Source organism: Theropithecus gelada, chromosome 11, assembly GCF_003255815.1.
Source record: "Theropithecus gelada isolate Dixy chromosome 11, Tgel_1.0, whole genome shotgun sequence".
Taxonomy (NCBI): Eukaryota; Metazoa; Chordata; class Mammalia; order Primates; family Cercopithecidae; genus Theropithecus; species Theropithecus gelada.
In genome coordinates this window covers 59,002,564-59,026,421 of record NC_037679.1, presented here as the reverse complement: position 1 = coordinate 59,026,421, position 23,858 = coordinate 59,002,564, and the positions used below count along the sequence as shown (strand labels likewise).

The following is a 23,858-nucleotide window of genomic DNA, read 5'->3' as shown; positions in this document are numbered from 1 at the left end:
TTTCGTTTTTCCTTCTGAATAGGACAGAGTCTTTTTGTTAATTATAAACTTCTATGTATTTAAACAATAAAGAAAATAAATAAACATGGTAATTAACATTTGTTGAGACATAAGGTAAAGCGGGCACTGTTCTAAACACTTTCACCTGTAAAATATTATTTAATTAATTCTCATGATAATCCTTTGAATTGATAATATCACTCCCATTTTATAGTTGAGAAATCATGCTCTGTAAAACTAAACAACTTGTCGAAGGCCACATGTCACTGAGTGACTGAAACTGAGACTGGGACTCAGGACTCTGACTCCAGAGCCCTTTACACAATAGGACGTTGGTATTGTCATCCTAAATCCTATTGCTTAATGGATTGTTTACTGTATGACAGGCATTATGCAAAATACTTCATCCACGTTATCTTACTAAGCCCTAGATTGTTGTTGCTACTATATATATGGAGTTACAGCCTTAGAGAGATAGAGTAAATTGGCCATAACATCACAGCTACTAAGAAATGCAGCCAATATTTGAACGCGGGTTTTTCTGATCTAAAGCCTAAGCTTTCAACCAGTAATGCATTATGTTATGTTAAAATTATGCATTATAGTCAGGGCTTCATTCTGATTTCTGAAAGTTTTGGTTTCTAATACAGCTTTCTTTAAAAATAATTCTATTCTACATTTTAATATTTAAAGTTTACAAAGCCTTTTAAAAATATGTTGTCTCTTTTGGTTTATAAACTACATTATAAAGTTTATAGGGAAAATAATATTCTCATTATACAGATAAGATGAATTTGGAGAGATCAAGTAATTGACATGCTAACACTTCAACCTAGGTCTTGTTCACCTTTCTAAACAAAGTGGACTCCCCCTGGATTATGGTTTTTATAATTGCCACATCCTTCTTCTCTTTCATCATCTGATTATTTCCTTTTTGCTATTTAAATTTCCTTTAAATTGAAAAATTTCAATTTCTTTAAATTTCATTCATATTTTCCTCCCTTTTACCTTCTCTTCCTCTTTTTGTTTCTTTAACATTCGGGCAAAACCCAGAGGGGCCTTATCTCAAAAACTCATTGCCTTTGCCATTCACCAAAACTCGAATCCAACTCTTGTTAGATATTTTACTTTGAAGCAAGAGCTTTTGGTAAATGGCTTTTGTCAGCCAGTTTTGTTCTATCATCCATTATCTGGAAGGGTCCTAATTTTTCGGAGAATACCCATTTGGTAAAAAAGAAGGAATTAAAAACCTTTAAAGAATATTCTGTGTAGCCATACTAGCAATTATTAATCAGTGCCTCATCATAGCCTATTTATTTCAAATTAGATTTTTAGATCACTTGTGAGCATACACAAATACACAATCATGCTCTTGTAAAAGTACCACCATTGTGGCATCCATTGAAGTGCCAATCCAAGTATGTGCTGATCATGGATAAAATCTGTGAACATTTTCTACTGAGTAGATCTTGAATGATTGAAATATTTTCCCTTGAGATCTGAACAATGCTAATTAGTGTTATTAGAAAATTTTTCAATTTTGCGCTTGTAATTTCCTAGGCTTGGGGCTCTGGAACAGGAGAGAGGCCTTTGAGGAATCATTATTTCATAATTGGCCTTTCTCTCTTCTCAAAGAGATACTATATTTTGAAAAATAAGATTGAATCTCTTTCAGACCAAGGGGAAATTTGGGTTGGTCAGGAGGTATATATCTGTATCATATTTTCATGGTGTGAAGTAATAAGATTGGCTGTTTTATAATCTTGAAAAGAAAAACAGGTGAGAAGACCAGGGAGTCTAAACCTGTATGTGATCAACGTTTATGAAGAAGTAGATTATAGTAATACTTTCAAACCAAGAATGCCTTCTGACAAATAATGGAAGAAACAGTACCCTCAGCTGGATTCCCCATCTAACAGGTCCTAACTTTTCATTGTTTATCTTTAAAGAGTAGATTTTCCCTCTGGGTTTAACCTTCAAATGTTCTCTCTTGATACTTATTTGCAAGGTAAAGTAGTAAGAAGGCCTTTTCTAGTGCTATTTTCCCTTTGTCACTCTACTCCTTTTTAAATTTTCAAATCTTCCTTCTAGACTCTCAACTAACTTACATTCCTCTATCATCCAGGGCAAGCTTGAGTTACTTTCTAGAACATTAAGATTTGTTTGGGTCTGAACCCTCTTTGTCCTTTTGTTTTAGTCAGAACATCTGTCTAAACAGCTACTTCCTATTCTTGGTTGGTGTTTTTCTGAGCAAAGTCTTGAGAAATTCTGCTTTCAGATCACTAATTCCCAGCTCTTCTTTGACAATATAGCAACACATGGCAGACAGCATGGTATAGTGGAAAGAGCATTGGTTTTGGATTTGTCAGATATAGATTGCAGAGTATCTTAATTCTACTTGGACATGTAATTTAACCTTTTTGTATTTTAGTTTCCTTGTCCATGAAGTAGATAATTTTAATATAAATTTTGGAGGATTGTTGTAAGAGTTAAATGAGACAATAGATAAAGTTTTTAGGCACTTAACAAATAGTAGTAGTAATAGTTCTTATTTTGGAAGGTGGTATGTGTGATGGTTAAGAACACCAACTTTGGGTCTTGGCTACTTGTGTTCAAATCTCGGTCCTACCACTAAATGGCTGTATAACGGAAGGCCAGTTATTCAGCTATTCAGTGCCTCAGTTTCCTCATCTGTAAAATGGAGATAATGATAATAATAGCTGTCTCATAATGAAGATTAAATGAGTAAACATATATAAAATGCAACTGTGTCTAGAACGTAGTATTAGTTACAATGATAACTCTGATGGTGGCAGCTGCTCTTTCTTTCCAGAACCCCCGTTTAGGGTCATTGCTTTTTTGTTACTAAAATTTCTTGTTCATTTTTCTCCTGACCCTTTCACCACCTGACATACCTATACACCATCTACCTATATTGCTCAAATAGTCTGAAGGGTTCCTCTGCCTTGCAACTGGGTTCAGTTTTCTGTATCTTAACATTTAAAAAAATCTTGATAAATTTCTAGGAAAATCTCATTGATTTTCAACTGAAATACTTATAAGCTGGACATGTAGTAATATGATACTCCTAGTAACTTATCTGGGAATTGGTCTAGGTCCATCCTCACAACCCATGATAATGTTTCAAAAAGATACTTTTATATCTTAGGGCCAGAATCTTCTCATTTTCTTTCCAAAAGAAGCAACGATTTGTAATTACATGGAAAATAAAATGAAACTTAATTTGGGAAAACTTTCTATAAATCTTTTGTTACCAAGAATTTACCTTCTCATCTGTCTTGGAAAGCCAGTCTATTAAAAGTCTGTTATAATTGTTACTGATCTCTCTCATTAATAAATGTCTAAAGATGTGACGCACAGTGCAGACATTACTGTCCATCTGGACCCAGGAGGGCCTCTGACAAACATGGCTAAATCACTTATCATTTTTGGAAGTTGGCATATATGATTTAGGGAAATGTTGGACTTTTTCTATTAAAGTGATAAAAATAAAAAATATTTTTGTTTCAATGAACCCTAGATACTTTTATCAAATATAAAATTCCATTAGGTATACTTATTAAAATGGACAAATTTTAACTTATGTTTTCAAAGCATTGCAGGTTTTAAATTACTGTGTTAACATTTTGATAACAAACTGAATTTCTGAAAATGTCCCTTTTTAAAAATCTTTGTCTTAAACAGAACAATGAAAATGAAACTGCCCTGCACTGTGCAGCTCAATATGGACACTCAGAAGTAGTTGCTGTTCTCCTAGAAGAGCTCACTGACCCGACCATTAGAAATAGCAAGCTGGAAACACCTTTGGACTTGGCGGCACTCTACGGACGGCTTAGAGTGGTAAAAATGATCATCAGTGCACATCCTAACTTAATGAGCTGCAACACTCGCAAGCACACGCCACTTCACCTTGCTGCGCGCAATGGCCACAAAGCAGTCGTGCAGGTGCTGCTGGAGGCAGGAATGGATGTGAGCTGTCAAGTGAGTCTGCTTTTAGCTATGCTTTAAAAGTGATGATGCTGTTGCTTGGCCTTGGGATTCAAACGTGAAAACCTGTATGGAGAAATCTTTTAATCAAATTGTTCACAAGTATTTTTGTAACTACTAAATTCAAGGTACTATACCACCTACTTTTGGGAAATAGGAAGAGCTACAAGGCATAATCTCTAACCTCATTCTAATTTGAGGGCTATATACATGAGAAGTTAGTAGATGGCAGTTGTGTGTGGTATCATTAGTAATTGTTTCCTTTGTCCCAGTATCTAGCACACAGCCTAACATACCATAGGAATCCAGTCAGAGTTTAATGAATGAATGGATCAAAATTCACTTTAACATTGTTGAGTATGTACTTTGTGTTGAGCATGTTGACACATTTAGAATTCAATTCTCACAGCTGTCCTGTGGGATTGAGAACTATTAAATTTCAGTGAAGAGATGAGGAATCAGATTCAAAGACTTAAGAAATTTGCCTAAGGACGCATAGTTGATAAAACTGGAATGTGAATTTAGACTTACTGATTAAAGTCCAGGCCTCTTTTCACTGTAATGTACTGTCTATACATAACTGATGGAGGAATGATCACTATGCCTAAGGGCAATCAGAAAAAAAAATGGAAAAGGTGTGATTTGAGGTGAGCTTTGGAGGAAGAATAGGATTTGGATAAGTTTTGTTTTTCCACAAGAATGGGCAACCTACTTTATAAAGTTTAATTTAATTTAATTTAATATATTTTATTATTGTTATTATTTTTGAGACAGAGTCTTGCTCTGTTGCCCAGGCTAGAGTGCAGTGGTGGGTGGCGTGATGTCAGCTCACTGTAGCCTCCACCTCCTGGGCTCAAGTGATCCTCCTGCCTCAGCCTCCCCAGTAGCTGGTGGGACTGCTGGTACATACCACCATGCCCAGCTAAGTTTTGTATTTTTTGTAGAGATGAGGTCTTGCTCTGTTGCTCAGGCTGGTCTTGAACTCCTGGGATCAAGCAGTCCTTCCACCTTGGTATCCCCAAGTGCTGGGATTATAGGCGTGGGCTACTTGGCCTGACCACAACCTATTTTTGGTATCCTGTCTTAAGTTAGTACCAACTCCAGGGTAAGTCTTTGTGTTTTTTTTTTGGCCGTTTCCTCCTTTCATGGTTATTTCTTGGCTTCTAAATTAATGGCAGCATTCTTATCTTCCAGAGACTTTTTTGCTTTCTGTCATATTGTGACTTCCCCTTATTAGTAAGCCATTGATGTGAAACAAACTATCCCAAAACTTAATAGCCTAACACAATTATCAGGGGAACCAGCCCCCAATATAGGTTCTTTTCTATTTTCCCTAAGTGTCAGCCAGTCTGAGAAATAAAGAGAAAGAGTACAAAGAGAGAAATTTTACAGCTGGGCCTCTGGGGGTGGCATCACATATTGGCAGGTTCCATGATGCCCCTTGAGCTGCAAAACCAGCAAGCTTTTATTAGGGATTTCAAAAGGAGAGGGGGGTACGAACAAGGAGTGAGTCACAAAGATCACATGCTTGAGAGGGCAATAAAAGATCACAAGGGCAGAGAGGCAGAGCAAGATCACAAGGCCAGGGCAAAATTAGAATTACTGATGAGGTTCCATGTCCCGCTGGGCACGCATTGTCATCGATAAACATCTTAACAGGAAACAGGGTTCGAGAGCAACAACCGGTCTGACTAGAATTCACCAGGCAGGAATTTCCTAATCCTAGCAAGCCTGAGGGCACTGCAGGAGACCAGGGCGTGTTTCATACTTTATCTTCAACTGCATAAGACAGACACTGCCAGAGTGGCCATTTAGAGGCCTCCCCCTGGGAATGCTGGGAAAAGAATTCAGCGATATTTCTCCTATTTGCTTTCTGCAAGAATAGAAATATGACTCTGTTCTGCCTGGCCTGGCAGGCAGTCAGACCTTATGGTTATCTCCCTTGTTCCGTGAAAATCACTGTTATCCTGTTCCTTTTTAGGATGCCCAGATTTCATATTGTTCAAACACACATGTTTTACAAACAATTTGTGCAGTTAATGCAATCATCACAGGGTCCTGAGGAGACATACATCCTCAGCTTATGAAGATGATGGGATTAAGAGATTAAAGTAAAGACACATAGGAAATTGTAAGAGTATTGATTGGGGAAGTGATAAACGTCCAGGAAATCTTCACAATTTATGTTCAGAGATTGCAGTAAAGACAGGTGTGAGAAATTATAAAAATATTTGGGGACCTAATAAATGTCCATGAAATCTTCACAATTTATTTTCTTCTGCCATGGCTTCAGCCGGTCCCTCTGTTTGGGGTCCCTGACTTCCCGCAACACACAATAACTCTTTATTTAACTCATAATTCTGTGATTGACAATTTAGTCTAAGCTCAACTGATGGTTCTTCTGGTCTTGGCTGGGTTCTCTTGTGTGTGAAATCAACTGCAAGTCAGTTATGTATTTCTGTTTCAGAGGCTGGCTGGATGTTGTCTAGGGTGATAGGTGAGACTACCACTTGTCTGTCATGATTCGGCAGGTCAGCCTGGGCTCATTCACATGGCATGCATGGTTCTGAGAGAGAGAACAGAATTGTACAAGGCTTCTTGAGGCCTAGGCTTGGAACTAGCACACCTTCACTTCTGCCATGTTGCTTGGCTGAAGCAAGTCGTAAAGGCAACCCATATTCAAGGAGTGGGAAAATAGAGTCTACCTCTGGATTAGAAGAGGGTGTGAATTGTAAAAGGGTGTGAACACCCAGAGGGACTAAATGTGGCAAATTCTGCAAATAATTTACACACTCCAGGTGGAATACATGCTCACAAATGGGGTTATTTTTCCTAGGAATTGTTCAGAGATTGAATCCTGTATTTCCAGAGTTTTCTTTATTGAATTTAGAAAAATCTCAGGCCTTCCAATCTCAGATTTAAGGCTAGCACCCTGAACCTAAGATCTTTTCTCAATTTCTTACTTATTCAACTTTGGCAGCCTCTCAAAAAAGCATAGGATTTTTTTCTAACAGTCATATTAATAAGGAAAAACAGTTTTTCTCCTCAAAACAGTATTGAAAATAAGTAGGTATGCTTACTATTGTAGGTGACTCACAAAGTTGTTTTCCTAAAAACTGTTTAATGATAAACTAGATGTTTGTTGTATAAATGTTGAATTTCTCTAATCTAGATGTACTGCTTTCACACTTCTGTAATATTTTTAAATTTGATTGCACAGACTGCAATATAACCAAGGACTTTCACTCTGACTGAGGTCAGTAAACCTCTTGGCATCCCTGACCAAGATCTTTTCGTGTTTTGTACTAGATGACCAGAAGGGAAAGAGTTTAAATTCAATTTTATAAATATATACAATGTGTCCTTTTTTTCTGCACAACACTATATTTTGTGCTTTTGGAGAATAAAAAATCAAAACTATCTCTGCCCCACACTTAGTGGAGGAGACAAAAAATTTGCAAGAATAAGTTCCATCCATGATACATAATAAATGCTGAAACAAAGAGCTATGGATCTACGGGTGAGAAAAATATGGATTTTAAGAGGAAGAACATGAGAAGTCATTGATAGAAGTGACATTTGAAGAGGACCTTTGAAAGTCCAACAGGACTTTGAATTTTAGGTGGCATTTAGCTTCCATATGTGCATTATTTGGCTAAAGAGTGTTTTAAAATATTGAATTTGAGTGCTTTTAGGTGGGGTAAATGCTTTCCAAGGCTCCGACCTCATTCTACCATTTTATATCATTGCCAGTGTCATTTCTTTAGATTTTCTGCTTGGTCCTCACCACATTTGGATTTGTTACTCACATATCAGAGGAAAGGCAGACAGTATGTTTAGATCACTTTGAACACCTAATCAGAAGCATCAGGGGTGATGTCTAAGATGGGCAACTTTTGTGTTGCTATAACCTCTTTCATTGACACTCATTCTAAGAGTTCTAGGAAGTAGAACTGACATCTTTCTATTTAGCCTTAGTTGATATTTTGCTTTTGTTATTGTTGCTTTTTTCATAGAAAACATGTTTTGTTTTTTTTTTTGTCTCATTGCCTTTTTTTGGGGGGGATGAATATTTAATTTTATTACTCAAATTCATTGTTACCAAGTTTTCCCCATCAGACTCAGTGTAAAATTTTTTAATATCAAGTAAGTTTGTTGATATTCTCACTGGCTGAGAGTGAACAATGTAGCTAGTAACCTTAAATTGTTTCAGTAGATTTAATATTCATTAAACTGCTTTAACTAACCTGTTGGGAATTAGCAGTATTAAAAGTAATCCCATTTGGTAAATTATAGTATTGTACTTTTAGACTTCAGTGACATTCAACTTATTATGACTAAATCTTTAAAATTTATAGATGATTTTTAAGGATCTTGTCCTTTCCTAGCAATTGCATGTGATTTGATTTTATTTTACTTTTTTTTTTTTAAAGACAGGGTTGTACTCTGCTACCTAGGCTGGAGTGCAGTGGTGCAGTCATGCTCACTTCAGCCTAGAACTCCCAAGCTCAAGTGATCCTCCAGCTTCAGCCTCCTGAATAAGTGGAACTATAGGCATGTGCTGATGTGCTCGGCTAATTTTTTTAGTTTTTGTAGAGAAAAGGTCTCACTATGTTGCCCAGGTTGGTCTTGAACTCCTGGACTCAACTAATCTTCCTTTCTTGATCTTCCAAAGTGCTGGGATTACAAATTTGAGCCAGTGCACCCAGCCTACATATGTTTTTAAATGCAGTATTGATGTTAGTATTTGCTCTAGAGGTTTATTTTCTGCATCATTACTCTCTGAGTAATCTTAAATTATAACACATATTTAAAATACTAAGTAATACTTTGGGCAAATTTCATATCATATTTACTTATAAACCCTTTAGTGTTTAAATATTTTTAGTAAAGAGAATCAGTCAAAGTAAGATATTAAGAAAGTAGGGTTGAATGGGCAATTTTCTCTTGAAGTTAGCAATTATTTTTATGGATTTTGAACTTGATTTTGGGTTGCCAGGTAGCGATAGTGCCATATCATGCTAGTGCTTTCATTGTGTGAGTTTCTTCTAAGTTTCTCTCGTCAAAACTTGAAAAGTTAAAGAACTAGTACAACCTTAAGCCAATTAGACTTTATGTGACTACTAAAGTAAAATGACAGAAAGTTAATAATAAAGAGTACAAGTTTCCATGCTAAGACCTGTTAAGATGCAAAACTGAATTAGATACAGTTTTTGCTCTCAAAGGCTTATAGTGGCACCAGAAATAAGATATGTGCATAAGCAAGAATTATCCATTATAATCCATTTACTCTCTGATTTCCCTAGACGATAATTTCACGACATCTCTCTTGCAACACTTCAACACTTCCTTCTCTATCATCCGTCTCTGATTATGATACTGCTTTTATTTCACTGAGGAAACCACAAGCAATCACAAATTTCCACCAGCACATCTGCCAGCGTACCTGTGTCTGCTTTCCTCCCTGGTGCTTTAAATGAACCTTTTAGGTTTGTATCTACGGCTAATTCCTCTCTACTTATTCATTGGATCCTATCCTTTCTTGTCTACTTGGGAACTCTGACAAATATTTTCTGTCTTTAATACCATAAGTTTTTTCTTTCTCAACTGTACTATTTCCATAAGGATGCAAAGATATAGTATTTCTCATCTTTTAAAAACTCTCTTGATCTCACATTTCCTTCTCCTTACCATCCCCTTTCTCTGACCCCTTTATAGCAATGTATTTGGAAAGGCTTGTTTTTACTCATTGTTCCCAATTCCTTTCCTCCATTCTTTCTTGAAGCCACTCTAACTCCCTCACTCTTTTAAAAGTCCTTGTTTTTGCCTTTGTCAAGTTGTCTAATGACTGACATACTTTTAGATCCAACAGTCAATTCCTGCTTCTCCTCTTACTTGATTCATCATTAGCACTGACAAAGTCAATATCTGTCTCTTCTTTGAACCACCATTTTCTTTTGACCTCTGAGGTACCACTGTCTTTTGGTTTTCATTTAGTTCACTGGTGACTTCTTGAAGAAGCTGGGGGAAGTATGTTTGATGCTGTAAGTTAGCCTGGGGATCTCTGCTCCACGTGTCTATTATCTTCCTCCTGGGACTAGGCAGGGGGGCATTGACTGTACACAAGAGAGTAAACTCAACCATGCAACACAGTTTTGGCCTCTGCTTGCATCATGTTGGTTACCATCCATTGGCTAAATCAGGTCGCAAAACCAAGCCTCAAATAAAGAGGTAGAGAAATATCCTCAACTTATATAAGTGGAAAGAACTGCAAAGTCATATGGCAAAGAGCATATAAAAGGAGAGGCCAATAATGTAATCTATCATGTCCCTATTCCATAGTTAACTGCCCTCATCTTCTTGCTTTCTAAGCATCAGAGTGTCCCAGGGCTTAGTACTCAAACATCTTTTCTTCTCTGTCTATACCTACTTCCTCATTGACCTCATCCAATCTCTTGGGTTCCAATATCATCTTTATCTGATAATTACCAAGTCTATTTCTTCATCTCAGACTCCACCCTAACTCTCAATTTGTGTATGTAATTGCCTAATGGACATATCTATCAGGTGACTAATAGGCTTCTCAAACTCAGCATTTCCAAAGCTGAAAATGTAGCGTCTGTACCCCTTTCTTCAAAAATTTGCATATCACCTGGTCTTTCCCATTTTGTCAAAAGGCAGTGCCATCCTTCTAGTTGTTTGACCCAGAATTTTACAGTTTCTTTGAGATTTTACATTCAGTTCTTCAGCAATCCTAGTGGTTCTGTGCTCAAACTGTATCTAGAATTTCACTACTTTACATTATCCTCAAGATTAACACCATAGTCCAAGACCTAATCATCTCTTGCCTCCTGATAGTTTTCCTCCCTTTTTGTTTTTTTTTTGGCTTCTGTATTGTCTGCTTAGGTTGCCACAGCAAAATATTATAGACCGAGTGGCTTAAGCAACGGAAATTTATTTTCTTACAGTTCTGGAGGCTAGAAAGTCCAAGATCAAGTTCCGGCCAGTTCAGTTCCTGGGCGAGGGCTCTCTTCCTGGCTTGTTAGATGGCTGCCTTCTTATTACATCCTCACATGGCCTTTCTTCTGTGCATGAATGGAGAGAGAGTTCTCTGATGTTTCCTCTTTCTCTTATAAGGACACCAGTTCCATTGGATTAGGGCCACACCCTTATGACCTGATTTAACCTCAACTACTTCCAGAAAGGCCATATATCCAAATACAGTCACACTGGAGGTTAGGGCCTTAGCATGTGAGTTTTGGGGTACACAGATACAGTCCATAACATACTCCCTTCAGTCTATTTTCAGCCAAACAGCCAGAAGTGATCCCATTCAGTCAGGTAATTTCATTTTCCTGCTCAAAAACACTTCTATTGGTTTTCCATTTCATTCAGAGCAAAAGCCAGAGTCCTTATAGTGTCTGATAGGGTTTTATATTACTTAGTTTCACTGTCTCTCTAAAGCTACCACCTACTCTTCTTTGCCCTTCTTCACTTAGCTTCATCCACAGTGACCTTGTTGTTCTTGTTGGGACACATTATGTACACTCCTACCTCCAGGCCTCTGCCTTACTAACCCTTATGCCTTTCTTCCCCCTACTTTCCTCAGGTGTCTTCTCCAATGTCACCTTAGTAGGGAGGCCTTTCTTTACTTATCTTACTCACTACCTAAGCAATTCCCTTTCTTTCACTTTTAACTGAACCCTGGCTTCCCTGTCAGGATACTCTAGCCCCTCCTGCCTTCTCATGCCATGCTACCAGGCACTATGCTCCAGGAGGAAGAAAATTTATTTCCTGCTCTCATGGAGTTATAGACTAGTAGGGATGACAGAACATAAGCACATAAACCACATAAAAATGACAAATTGCAGCGAGTGCTATAATGGAAACAAATTGGGTGCTGTGATTGAAACGGAAGGGTCAGAGAGGTCTCTCTTTGGATGTGCTCCTTAAATGGGGCTAATTTTCTAAGAGGCTAGCCTCAGAGGAGTAAGAGATGAAGCCATGAGATAGAAGGGCTTACAAGAAACAGAATGTAGGGAGAGAGAAGAGGCTGATTAAAGAATATTCAGGGAGTTTCCGGAAAAAGAGGTCTGTAAAGAAGCAGTTATGAGGGGAATGCCAAGACAGCACAATTTCATGTAATCAATTCATTTATCATATATTTATTGAGTGCCTACTATGTGCCAGAGGATACAGCAGGAACGAAACTAGGCAAAAATTGTGCCTAAAAGAGGGAAGATGACTCTTCATAAAGTGTGGAATAAAGAAAAGTAAGATAGGGGATAGAAGCTTGAAGTGAAAGCAGGTTCACAGGAAGTTTCTTTGGTTGTTTGTTTTGTTTTTAAATAGTAGAACGGTGTATATGTTTATGGAGAAAGATTGCCTTGAAGATGCAAGAGGCAGAGACGATCAAAATTCAAGAAGAAACAGAAAGTGGTAGAATAAAGAGCACAAGTGGAGAATTAGTGTTAATGAAGAGAAGGATGATTCCTTTGATATGAAGTGAAGGAAGAGAGAATGAGTAAAGACCAAGACTTGAAGTCCCCAGTTTAATAGAGGGAGGTTTCTTCTTTTGAATAGGAACAATGGTATTCTTAATTATTTGAAGACATGCCCTATTTCTCTCATGCCATTTTCCTCCCAGTTTAAACATCCTTATAACCTTTATTCTTGACACGATGTTTTTCTGGGTCCTTTATTCTTTGGCATTCTCTTCTCTGGACACATTGTATTCTGTCATTGGTCCTAAAAATTAGATACCCACAGTTGAACCTACTCCTCTAGATATGATCTAGCTAATGCAAAAGAACTGCTGCCTTCCAACTTGTTCAGACATCATATGTTTGTTGACAAATGCTAAGTTGAGTTGTTATCTTTTAAGATTTTTTTTTTTTCATTCCAAGAGGTGCCCACATGGCTAAGTACCAAACAGGGTACTAGGGAATTTTACTTCTGGGTTAAATGCCATTCTAGTTGTTTTTTCTTCATCTCCAGTAAGGTTATCTGTATTCACCAGTTGTCACAGTAGTTGTGGGTCTTGCTTCTCACAGTTTTATGCTATCTGTGCTAGTTTCTGTACTGATCGTCACCACAATCTTTATTGCTTTATTGCTTATCATCAGTGTTATCTTTATTTTCTCCTTTAATCAAGAATTGGTCTTCCTTTATCTCGTCATTCTCTTTTGCAGGCTTCAGGAGGATTATGGTTGGAGTGCTAAATTTGGAAGGGGGAACCAGTGCAGCTAAGCTCTGACATCTTTGCCTCCCTTTTCCATCTGCTGTTTTGGCACTCTGGTAGAATAGATAACCTAAAAACGACTTTAAAACAACCTAAAAATGACTTTAAAACCTAAGTTTTGGATAAAATATAACAAACATCCCTTTAAATGCACAACTGAGCTTCCATGGAAGTCACAGAAATATATAACGCCAAAAAGAAGGGAAACTGAAACCCAGGGCTGTAAACATGAACGTCATCTTCTCTCCCTTTTTCCTGCGACTTATCTTGTTTTTCTCAGCTTTGGTGCTACCGAGGCTTGACTTTAATAGACGTTTCTAATCAATGACAGAATTTCTTTTGCTTTCATCAACAATTCAGTTATTGATGTTAACATATATATCATTTCAGTACTTTTTGCACAGCTGTTTTCATCACTGTGTTCAGAAGTTTGTCTTTTTTCCCCCCTAAAAGGTGCTGAGATGTTATGAGTGCTTTATGTGTGGTTACTGGATAAGTTTTGAAATGTCACTGTGTTATAAACTGCATGATTATCTATTTTGGAAATTTTGTTTGTTTAAAATGATTACTTTAAATAAAATGGAGAATTTCGATCCGTAAGAAAAGCAGGACTGAAATCTCCAGGGATAGGAGCCGTTGGGTTCATGTAGTTGAATGTTGTTTTTTTGTAGACTTTCTACTTTCTTATAAAATGTTTTGGACTAAATATTTCACAAGAATAGAATTTTTCAAGGTCTGGCCGGTTATGGGTTGTAGATTTGGGGCAGAATGCTGGGATGTACAGAATAGTGCTCGTTTTAGTGAGAATATTAGACAATTAGACACGGACTCTGTCTAGGGTGTGATAAGCCACAGGGCACATTTTTTTTTTTAATTCTTTACACCTTGGCAAAATATTCTTAAATTTTTCTGATCTCTGATGAAAAGAAAGAAATTAATACATAATTAATCTATATTTTGAAAAGTCCATGGGTTTAACATATTTAAATTCTGTACACTATGTGATAACATTGTGATAGCAGTAAATAGTTCTTGGTACCACTGTTTACCTTAGAATTATGAGACCAATCCATTCCATTTGACAGTTCTCGTGTTCTCTTACCAAAGAAGCTAATTACAACAACCTTGAATTTGTAAAAATGGATTCATTTTTACAGGCTAAAAATATGTTTATCATCTACTAACCTTTTCTATTTTTATTGAAGAATTCTGTGTCTTCTTATTGTATGAAAACATTAGTTCTACTTAACATAGCATTTTTATCTTGGAATAATGTAAAGGATATACATGTATGTAATTAATATTAACATAATTGAGGTTACTTTTAAAAATAGGTTTTCTAATTGCTTTTTTAATAGAAATATTATTGATAATACTTGTCATTACTTTATAGTTTAATAAAACACTTACAAAATCTTATTTGTTGTATGTTTATCTTATTTAACCTTCCTAATAACTGTATTAGGTTTTTAAAATTTGTGTTTTATTTTTAATTTTTCCCACACAACATGGATGTATCTGTTAGGTTTTTAATATTTTTCTCATAGGATATATGAATTTTCAGAGATATTAAGTGATTTTCCCAAGCTATTAAAAGCCAAGCTGCCACTGAAACCCAGGTTTGCTACATCTGCTTTTTGCAGAAAGAGATTTGTTGATTTATGGTGGAGATTATGTATTTTCATTGTCTGGAATATAATAGTTCCCCCCACCCCCTGCCACCCATCCAACCTTTATCTGAGGTTTAGTTTTCTGTAGTTTCAGATGCTTGCAGTCAACCACGGTCTGAAAACATTAAATGGACAATTATAGAAATAAACAACTTATAAGTTTTAAATTGCATGCTATTCTGAGTAGCATGATGAAACCTCTCACCATCGTTCTTTGTCCTGCCTGGGACATGAATCATCCCTTTGTCCAGCATCTCTGTGCTGTAGACACTACTCGCCTATTGGTAGCCCTCTTGGTTATCAGATCGACTGTTCTGGTATTGCACTGCTTGGGTTCAAGTCACCCATATTTTACTTAATAATGGCCCCAAAGCACAAGAGTAGTGATGCTGACAATTTGAATATTCCAAAGAGAAGCTGTGAAGTGCTTCCTCTAAGTGAAAAGGTGAAAGTTCTTGACCTACTAAAGAAAAGAAAAACTTGTACACAGAGGTTGCTAAGATCTATGGTAAGAATGAATCCTCTATCTGAAGTTGAGAAGAAAGAAAAAGAAATTTGTACTAGTTTTGCTGTTGCGCCTCAAACTGCAGAAGTTGCAGCTATAGTGCACGGTAAGTGCTTAGTTAAGATGGAAAAGGCCTTAAATTTGTTGATGGAAGACATGAACAGAAATGAATTCTGATGGATGACATTCGGGTTCAGCACTATCCTTGGTCTTAGACATCCACTGGGATGCTTGGAATATAATCCCTGTATATAAGGTGGGACCCTTTCAGTGTCTACAGTGTGCATCATCCTTTATCAAAGTACCTGGGAAACCAAATCAGTGCCGAAAGTAGACACTACTATATTTTTAAATATTTGTTTAGATTTAGCCTCATATTAACTGTTCTCTTTATTTATCATTACTTCTTGCATCTCAGTTCCTTTTCCGAATTATATCCTATAGAAGTTCTTTCAGTAAGAGTCTTAAGTAACCATTCATTTTTAGTCTGTCTGAAAATGTTTTTATTTTACTCTCATTCTTAGAAGGTAGTTTGGCTGAATGTAGAATGCTAGGTTGATAGTTTTTTTTCTCTTGTCACATGAAGGCATTATACTTTCTTCTGACTATATTTTTGTTGAGAAGTCAGCTATTGATATAATTATTACTTCTTTTTAGGCATTTTTTTCCCTCAGGGTGTTTTAAAGTTATTATCTTAGTAGTTTTGTAGTTTTACTGTGATATGTCCAGGATGTATTCTTTTCATTTATCTTTCTTGTTGGTCCTGGAACTTAGTGTCTTATCAATTATGTAAAGAAGTTCTTAGCCATTGACTATTATTTACCTCTATCTTCTTCTTCTAAAACTCTGATTAGACATATATTGAATCCTCTTATTTTATTCCGTCTTTCATATTTTCTATCTCATATTTCTTTTTTACCTTCTTTGCTTATTTGTTTCTGTAACCATTTAAAAAATTTTAAATGTAAAATTTTTGTGGGTACATAGTAGGTGTGTATATTTATGGGGTACATGAGGTATTTTGGTACACGTATGCAATGTACAATAATCACATCATGGGAAATTGAGTATCCATCCCCTCAAGCATTTATCTTTTGTGTTACAAACAATTTTATTGTTTTATTTTTAAATGTACAGTTGAATACTTATTGATCATAGTGCCCCTGTGTGCTATCGAATACTAGGTCTTATTCATTCTTTCTATTTTTTGTACCATTTAACCATTCCCACCTCCCTCTAACCTCTGTGCCCCCATTACCCTTCCCAGCCTCTGGTAACCATCCTTCTTTATCTCTATGAGTTCAATTGTTTTGATTTTTAGATCCCACAAACAACTGAGAACATGTGATATTTGTGTGTCTGAGCCTGGCTTATTTCACTTAATGTAATGATTTCCAGTTCCATCCATGTTGTTGCAAATGACAGAATCTTATTCTTTTTGTGTGGCTGTATAGTACTCCAAGAAAATGTGTGTGTGTGTATCCTTTCTTCTGTTGATGGACACTTAGATTGCTTCCAAATCTTGGCTATTGTGAAGAGTGCCACAACAAACATGAGATTGTAAATATCTCTTCAAAATACTGATTTCCTTTCTTTGGGGTAGGTATCCAGCAGTGGGATTGCTGGATCATTTGGTAGCTCTATTTTTAGTTTCTTAAGGAACTTCCAAACTGTTCTTCATAGTGGTTGTACTAATTTACATTCCCACCTACAGTATATGAGGATTCCCTTGTTTTCATATCCTCACCAGCATTTGTTATTGCTTAACATTTGGATAAAAGCCATTTTAACTGGGGTGAGGTGACATTTCATTGTAGTTTTAATTTGCATTTCTCTGATGATCAATGATGCTGAGCACCTTTTCATATAGCTGTTTGCCATTTGTGTGTCTTCTTTTGAGAAATGTCTATTCAAATGTTTTGCCAGTATTTCAATTGGATTACTAGATGTTTTCCTATAAAGTTTTTTTGTTCCTTATATATTCTGGTTATTAATCCCTTGTCAGATGAGTAGTTTGCAAATATTTTCTCCCATTCTGTGGGTTGTCTCTTCACTTCGTTGATTGTTTCTTTTGCTGTGCAGAAGCTTTTTAACTTGATATGATCTCATTTGTCCATTTTTACTTTGGTTCTTTGTGCTTGTGGAGTATTACTCAAGAAATCTTTGCTGAGACTAATGTCCTGGAGATTTTTCTCAAAGTTTTTCTGTAGTGGTTTCAGAGTTTGAAGTCTTAGATTTAAATCTTTAATCCATTTTGATTTGAGTTTTGTATATTGTGAGAGGTAGGAGTCTAGTTTCATTGTTCTGCATATGGATATTCAGTTTTACCAGCACCATTTATTGAGACTGTCTTTTTACCAGTGTATGTTCTTGGCTCTTTTGTCAAAAATGAGTTCACTGTAGGTGTGTGGATTTTTTTCTAGATTTTCTATTTTGTTTCATTGGTCTATGTGTCTGATTTTATGCCAGTACCATTCTGATTTGGTTACTATAGCTCTGTAGTATAATTTGAAGTCACATAATATTATTCCTTCAGTTTTATTCTTTTTGCTCAGGCCTGCTTTGGCTATTCTGGGTCTTTGGTGATTCTGTATAAATATTGGGATTGTTTTTCCATTCTGTGAAAAATGTCATTGGTATTTTGATAGGTATTGCATTGAATCTGTAGATTGCTTTGGTTAGTTTGGACATTTTAACAATATTGATTCTTCCAGTTCATGAACATGGAATATCTTTCCATTTTTGGTGTCCTCTTCAATCTCTTTCATCAGTATTTTACAGTTTTCATTGTAGAGATTTTTCACTTCTTTGATTAATTCCTAGATGTTTAGTTTTATGTGTGGCTACTGTAAATGGGATTTTTAAAATTTTCTTTTTCACATTGTTTACTGTTGGCATATAGAAATGCTGCTGATTTTTGTATGTTAATTTTGTATCCTGCAACATTGCTACATTTGTTTATCAGTTCTAATAGTTTTTCAGTGGAGTCTTTAGGTTTTTCCAAATATAAGATTGTATTATCTGCAAACAAGGATAATTTGACTTCTTCCTTTCCAATTTGGATGCCCTTTATGTCTTTCTCTTGTTTAATTGCTCTAGCTAGGATTTCCAGTTCTATTTTGAGTAACAGTGGTGAAAGTGGGCATTCTTGTTGTATTCCAGATCTTAGAGGAAAGGCTTTTGGTTTTCCCCCATGCAGTATGGTACTAGCCGTGAGTCTGTCATATATGGCTTTTATTACATTGAGGTGTTTTGAGTATTTTTTTTTAATTAGGAAGGGATGTTGGACTTCATCAAATATGTTTTCAGTGTTAGTTGAAATGATCATGTTTTTTGTCCTTCATTCTGTTGATACAGAGTATCACACTGATTGATTTGCATATGTTGAACCATCCTTGCATCGCAGGGATAAATCCTACTTTGTTGTTGAATTCGTTTGCTTATGTTTTGTTAAGGATTTTTACATCAATAGCAATTAGAGATATTGGTCTATAGTTTTCTTTTTTTGATGTGTCTTTGGGTTTAGTATCAGATTAATACTGGTCTTGTAGAATGGGTTTGTAAGTATTCCATCTTCCTCTGTTTTTCAGAACAGTTTGAGTAGGATTGGTATTAGTGTTTTAAATGTTTGGTAGAATTCATCAGCAGAGTCATCTGTCCTGCAGTTTTCTTTACTGGGAGACTTTTTATTATGGCTTCGATCTTGTTACTTGTTATTGGTCTGTTCAGGCTTTGGAATTCTTAATGATTCAATTTTAGTAGGTTGTATGTATCTAGGAATTTATCCATTTCTTCTAGATTTCTCAGTTTGTTGGTATACAGTTGTTCATATCAGCCACTAATGGATCCTTTGAATTTCTGTGATATTAGTTGTAATGTCTCCTTTTTCATTTCTGATTTCATTTATTTGGGTCTTCTCTCTCGTCTTAGTCTGGCTAAAGGATTGTCAATTGTGTTGTTCTTTTAAAAACAAGAACTTTTTGTTTCATTGATATGTTGTCTTTTTTTTAATCATTTCAAATTCATTTATGTCTACTCTGATCCTTATTATTTCCTTTCTTCTCTTAATTTTGCATTCAGCTTACTCTTGCTTTTTAAATTCTTTAAGATGCATTATTAGATTATTTGAAGTTTTTCCTCCTTTTTGATGTAGGCACTGATGGCTATAAAGTTTCCTCTTAGTACTGCTTTTGCTGTATCCCATAGGTTTTGGTATGCTGTGTTTCCATGATCTTATTTCAAGGAATTTTAAAATTTTCTTTCTAATTTCTTCATTGACCCACTTATTCAGGAGCATATTGTTTAATTTTCATCTGTTTGTATAGTTTCCAAAATTTATCTTGTTATTGATTTATAGTTTTATTCCACTGTGGTCAGGGATGATGCTTGATATTTTTTCATTTTTAAAAAATGTTTAAAAATTTGTTTTGTGACCTAACACATAGTCTGTCCTTGAGAATGATCCATGTGCTGAGGAGAAGAATGTGTATTTTGCAGCCATCAGATAAAATGTTCTATTTTTTCTAAAGTGCAGATTAAGGCCAATGTTTATTTGCTGATTTTCTGTCTGGAAAATCTATGCAATGCTGAAAGTGCGGAGTTGAAGTCTCCGGCTATTATTGTATGTAGGTCTATCTTTCTCTTTAGCACTAATAATATTTGCTTTATATATCTGGGTACTCCAGTGTTTGGTGCATATATATTTACAATTGTAATATCCTCTTGCTGAATTGACCCCTTTGTCATTATATAATGACCTTCTTTGTCTTTTCCTACAATTTTTGTCTTAAAATCTATTCTGCCTAATATACGTATAGCTACTCCTGCGGTTTTTTGGTTTCTGTTGACATGGAGTATCTTTTTACATCCATTTATTTTTAATCTGTGTGTATCTTTGCAGGTAACATGTACTTCCTGAGGGCATCAGATCATTGGGTTTTGTTTTTTCATCTATTCAGCCACTCTGTGTCTTTTGATTGGAGAGTTTACTCCATATACATTTAATGTTATCGTTGATAAGTAAGGACTTACTCCTGTCATTTTGTTATTTTTCTCTCTTTTCTTGGCAGTCTGTTCTTCCTTCTTTCCTTTCTTCCTGTCTTCCTTTTCGTGAAGGTGATTTTCTTTGACAGTAGGCTTTAATTTCATGCTTTTTAATTTTTTTGTGTACCCATTGTATGTTTTTTTATTTGAAGCTACCATGAGGCTTGCAAATACTGCCTTATAGCCCATTACTTTAAACTGATGACAACACCGATTGCATAAACTAAGAAACAAACACAGAAAAAGAAAACTAATAAAAACTATACACTTTAACTTTGTCACCCAACTTTTTAACTTTTTGTTGTTTCTCTTTATGTCTTTTGTTGTTTCTCTTATGTCTTTCAAGACACACATTCTCTGTGTCTTGAAAATTTGTTGTAGTCATTATTAATTTTTGGTTCATTGTTTAATGTTTCTACTTAAGATAAAAGTAGTTTTCAAACCATAATTACAGTGTTATTCCGGGTTTTCTGTGGCCTATTACCAATGAGTTTTGCACCTTCAAATGATTTCTTATTGCTTATTAACATCCTTTTCTTTCAGATTGAAGAACTTCCTTTAGCATTTCTTGTAAGACAGCTCCGGTGTTGATGAAATCTCTCAGATTTTGCTCGTCTGGGAAGGTCTTTATTTCTCTTTCATGCTTGAAGGATATTTTTGCCAGATATACCATTTTAGGGTAAAAGTTTTCTTCTTTCAGCACTTTAAATATGTCATGCCACTCTCCTGACCTGTAAGATTTCCATTGAAAAGTCTGCTGCCAGATATATTGGAGCTCCATTGTGTGTTATTTGTTTATTTTCTCTTACTGCTTTTAGGATTATTTATTTATCTTTGACCTTTGGGAGTTTGATTCTTAAATGCCTTGAAGTAGTCTTCTTTGGTTTAAATCTGCTTGGTGCTCTATAACCTTCTTGTCCTTGAATGTTAATATCTTTCTTTAGGTTTGGGAAGTTCTCCAATATTATCCCTTTGAATAAACCTTATACCCCTAACTCTTTCTCAACCTCCTCTTTAAGGCCGGTAACTTTTAGATTTGCCCTTTTGAGACTGTTTTCTAGATCTTGAAAGCAGGTTTCATTGCTTTGTATTCTTTTTTTATTTTCTCTTCTCTTTTTTTATTTTCTCTCTTCTGAGAAAAAAGAATCTCTTCTCAGATTCTCGTTTTCAGACGAGATCGGGCACATTCAGGGTGGTATGGCCACAGACTCTGAGTGTGTTTTCAAATACCTGTCTTCAAGGTCATTAATTTTTTCTTCTGGACTAATTCTGCTCTTAAGAGACTCTAATGCATTCTTCATTACATCAATTGCAATTTTCAACTCTAGAATTTTTGCTTGATTTTTTAAAATTATTTCATTCTCTTTGTTAAATTTATCTGATAGAATTCTGAATTCCTTCTGTGTGTTATCTTGAATTTCTTTGAGTTTCCTCAAAACAGCTATTTTAAACCCTCTGTCTGAAATATCATATATCTATTTTTTCTCCAGAACTTGTCCCTGGTGCCTTATGTAGTTCATTTGGTGAGGTCATGTTTTCTTGGATGGTCTTGATGCTTATAGATATTCATCAGTATTTGTGCATTGAAGAGTTAGATATTGACTATAGTCTTAACAGTCTGGGCTTGTTTGTATCTGTCCTTCTTAGGAAGACTTTCCAGGCATTTGAAGGAAATTTGGGCCCCAAACCCACTAACACTGTGGTTTTTGCAGACTCATAGAGGTACTGCCTTGGTCGTATTGGATAAGATCTGGAAGAATTCTATGTATTACCAGGCAAATACTCTTCTTTCTCCTTTCTCCCAAAGAAACAGAGTCTATCTTTCTGTGCTGAGCCACCTGTACCTGGGGGTGTGGTGATGCAAACACCCCTTTGGAAACCACCACTAGCATTGCATTGGGTCAGACCTGAAGCCAGCTTGGCACTGTATCCTTATCTTCAGGGCAGTGAGTTCCCCCAGACCCTGGACATGTCCAGAGTAGCTGTCTGGAAGCCAAGGATTAGAGTCAAAAACCTTAGCAGTTTACCTTATGTTCTAATTTACTGCAGCTAAGTTGAGACTCACACTGCATTACAAAGTCCTTCTTACTCTTTCTTCCCTTTTCCACAGGCACAGGAGCCTCTCCCTTTCCACAGGCACAGGTGACCACCACCACTTTTGGTCTACGAGGGTTCTTCTAGGTCACTGCCAGTGTTTACTTAAAGCCCAAGGGCTCTTTCATCAGCTTATGATGAATGCTGTGAGGTCTCAGACTCACCCTATAGGGTAGTAGGCTCGTCTCTGGTCCAGTACAGATTCAGAAATGTTGTCCAAGAGCCTAGGCCTGGACTCAGAGACTCCATGTGCCTGCTTGCTTTTTCCTACTGTGGCCAAAGTAGTACCTTAGGTGCAAGGCAAAGGCCCCTTTACTTTTCCCTCTGCTGTTTTCAAACAGAAGTTGTTCACCTTAGCCACCACAGCTGGGACTGTGCTGGATGACCCTTGAAGCCAGCATTTCTCAGACCACAAGGCTCATGGTATACTCCCTGGTTATTGCTGCTGATTATTTAGGCTCCAAGAGCTCTTTAGTCAGCAGATGATGAATCCTGCCAGGACTGAGTTATTTCCTCCACGGCAGTGAGTTCCCTTTTAGCCCAACGTACATCTAGAAATGTCCAGGAGTTAGGGCTTCACAACTCTACCCAGTGTCCTGTCCTACTATGGCTGAGCTGGTATCTAAGATGCAAGACAAAGTCCTCTTTACTCTTCACTCTCCTCTCCTTAAACAGAAGGGAGAAGTTACTTTTGTTGTTGCGAACTGCACTGCCTGGGGTTGGTGGAGGGATGGCATAGGCACTTCCTTAGCCCTATCTGCTGGTGTCTCCCTAGGTCATGTGCCAACCTTGTCTACTGGCTCTAAGCCCAGCCTAGCACTAGGATTTGCCTAGGAATTGCAGTACTTGTGTCCTAGACTGCCTTTCAAGTTTACTGAGGATCCCAGAGCACTTCAGTCTGCAGTGTAGTGGTGAGGTTTGTTGAGAGACTCACATTCCAGCCTCTGGGATGGGTGATTCCCTTCTAACTGGGGCTGGTCCAAATGTCCCCTCAATGTGTGGGCACTGGCTGAACCCCACACAGCTTTATTTTCCACTCTTACAAAGCAGCACTGAGTTCAATGTAAAGTTCCTCAGTCACTGCCCTCTCCCTTCCTAAAACGCACAGATTTTCTATCTGCAGCATGGCCACTGCCATGGAATGGAACAAGGGCGGCGCCTGTGATTGAAGACTTTCTCTTCCGCCTTCCTCAGTGTCTGTTCCAGCAGTAGGAAGTTAAAACCAGTTACTGTGATTGTTCACCTGACTTTTGGTTCTTGTTACAGTGCTTTTCTGTGTGCAGATAGTTGTTAATAT

At 36.6% G+C, this 23,858-nt stretch overlaps 1 protein-coding gene across 7 annotated transcripts in view; it reads left to right on the top strand.

The window, feature by feature from the left end:
* ANKS1B (ankyrin repeat and sterile alpha motif domain containing 1B) overlaps nucleotides 1-23,858 on the top strand; it is a 1,261,968-nt gene that overhangs the window by 183,208 nt on the left and 1,054,902 nt on the right. For 6 of the 7 annotated variants that reach the window (XM_025401058.1, XM_025401057.1, XM_025401056.1 and 3 more), the window contains exon 4: nucleotides 3,706-4,002. The exons of the other annotated variant lie outside the window; for it this stretch is intronic. In XM_025401058.1, the coding sequence (XP_025256843.1) occupies nucleotides 3,706-4,002 (297 nt within the window). The remainder of the gene's footprint in view (nucleotides 1-3,705; nucleotides 4,003-23,858) is intronic. 7 annotated transcript variants of the gene reach the window in all.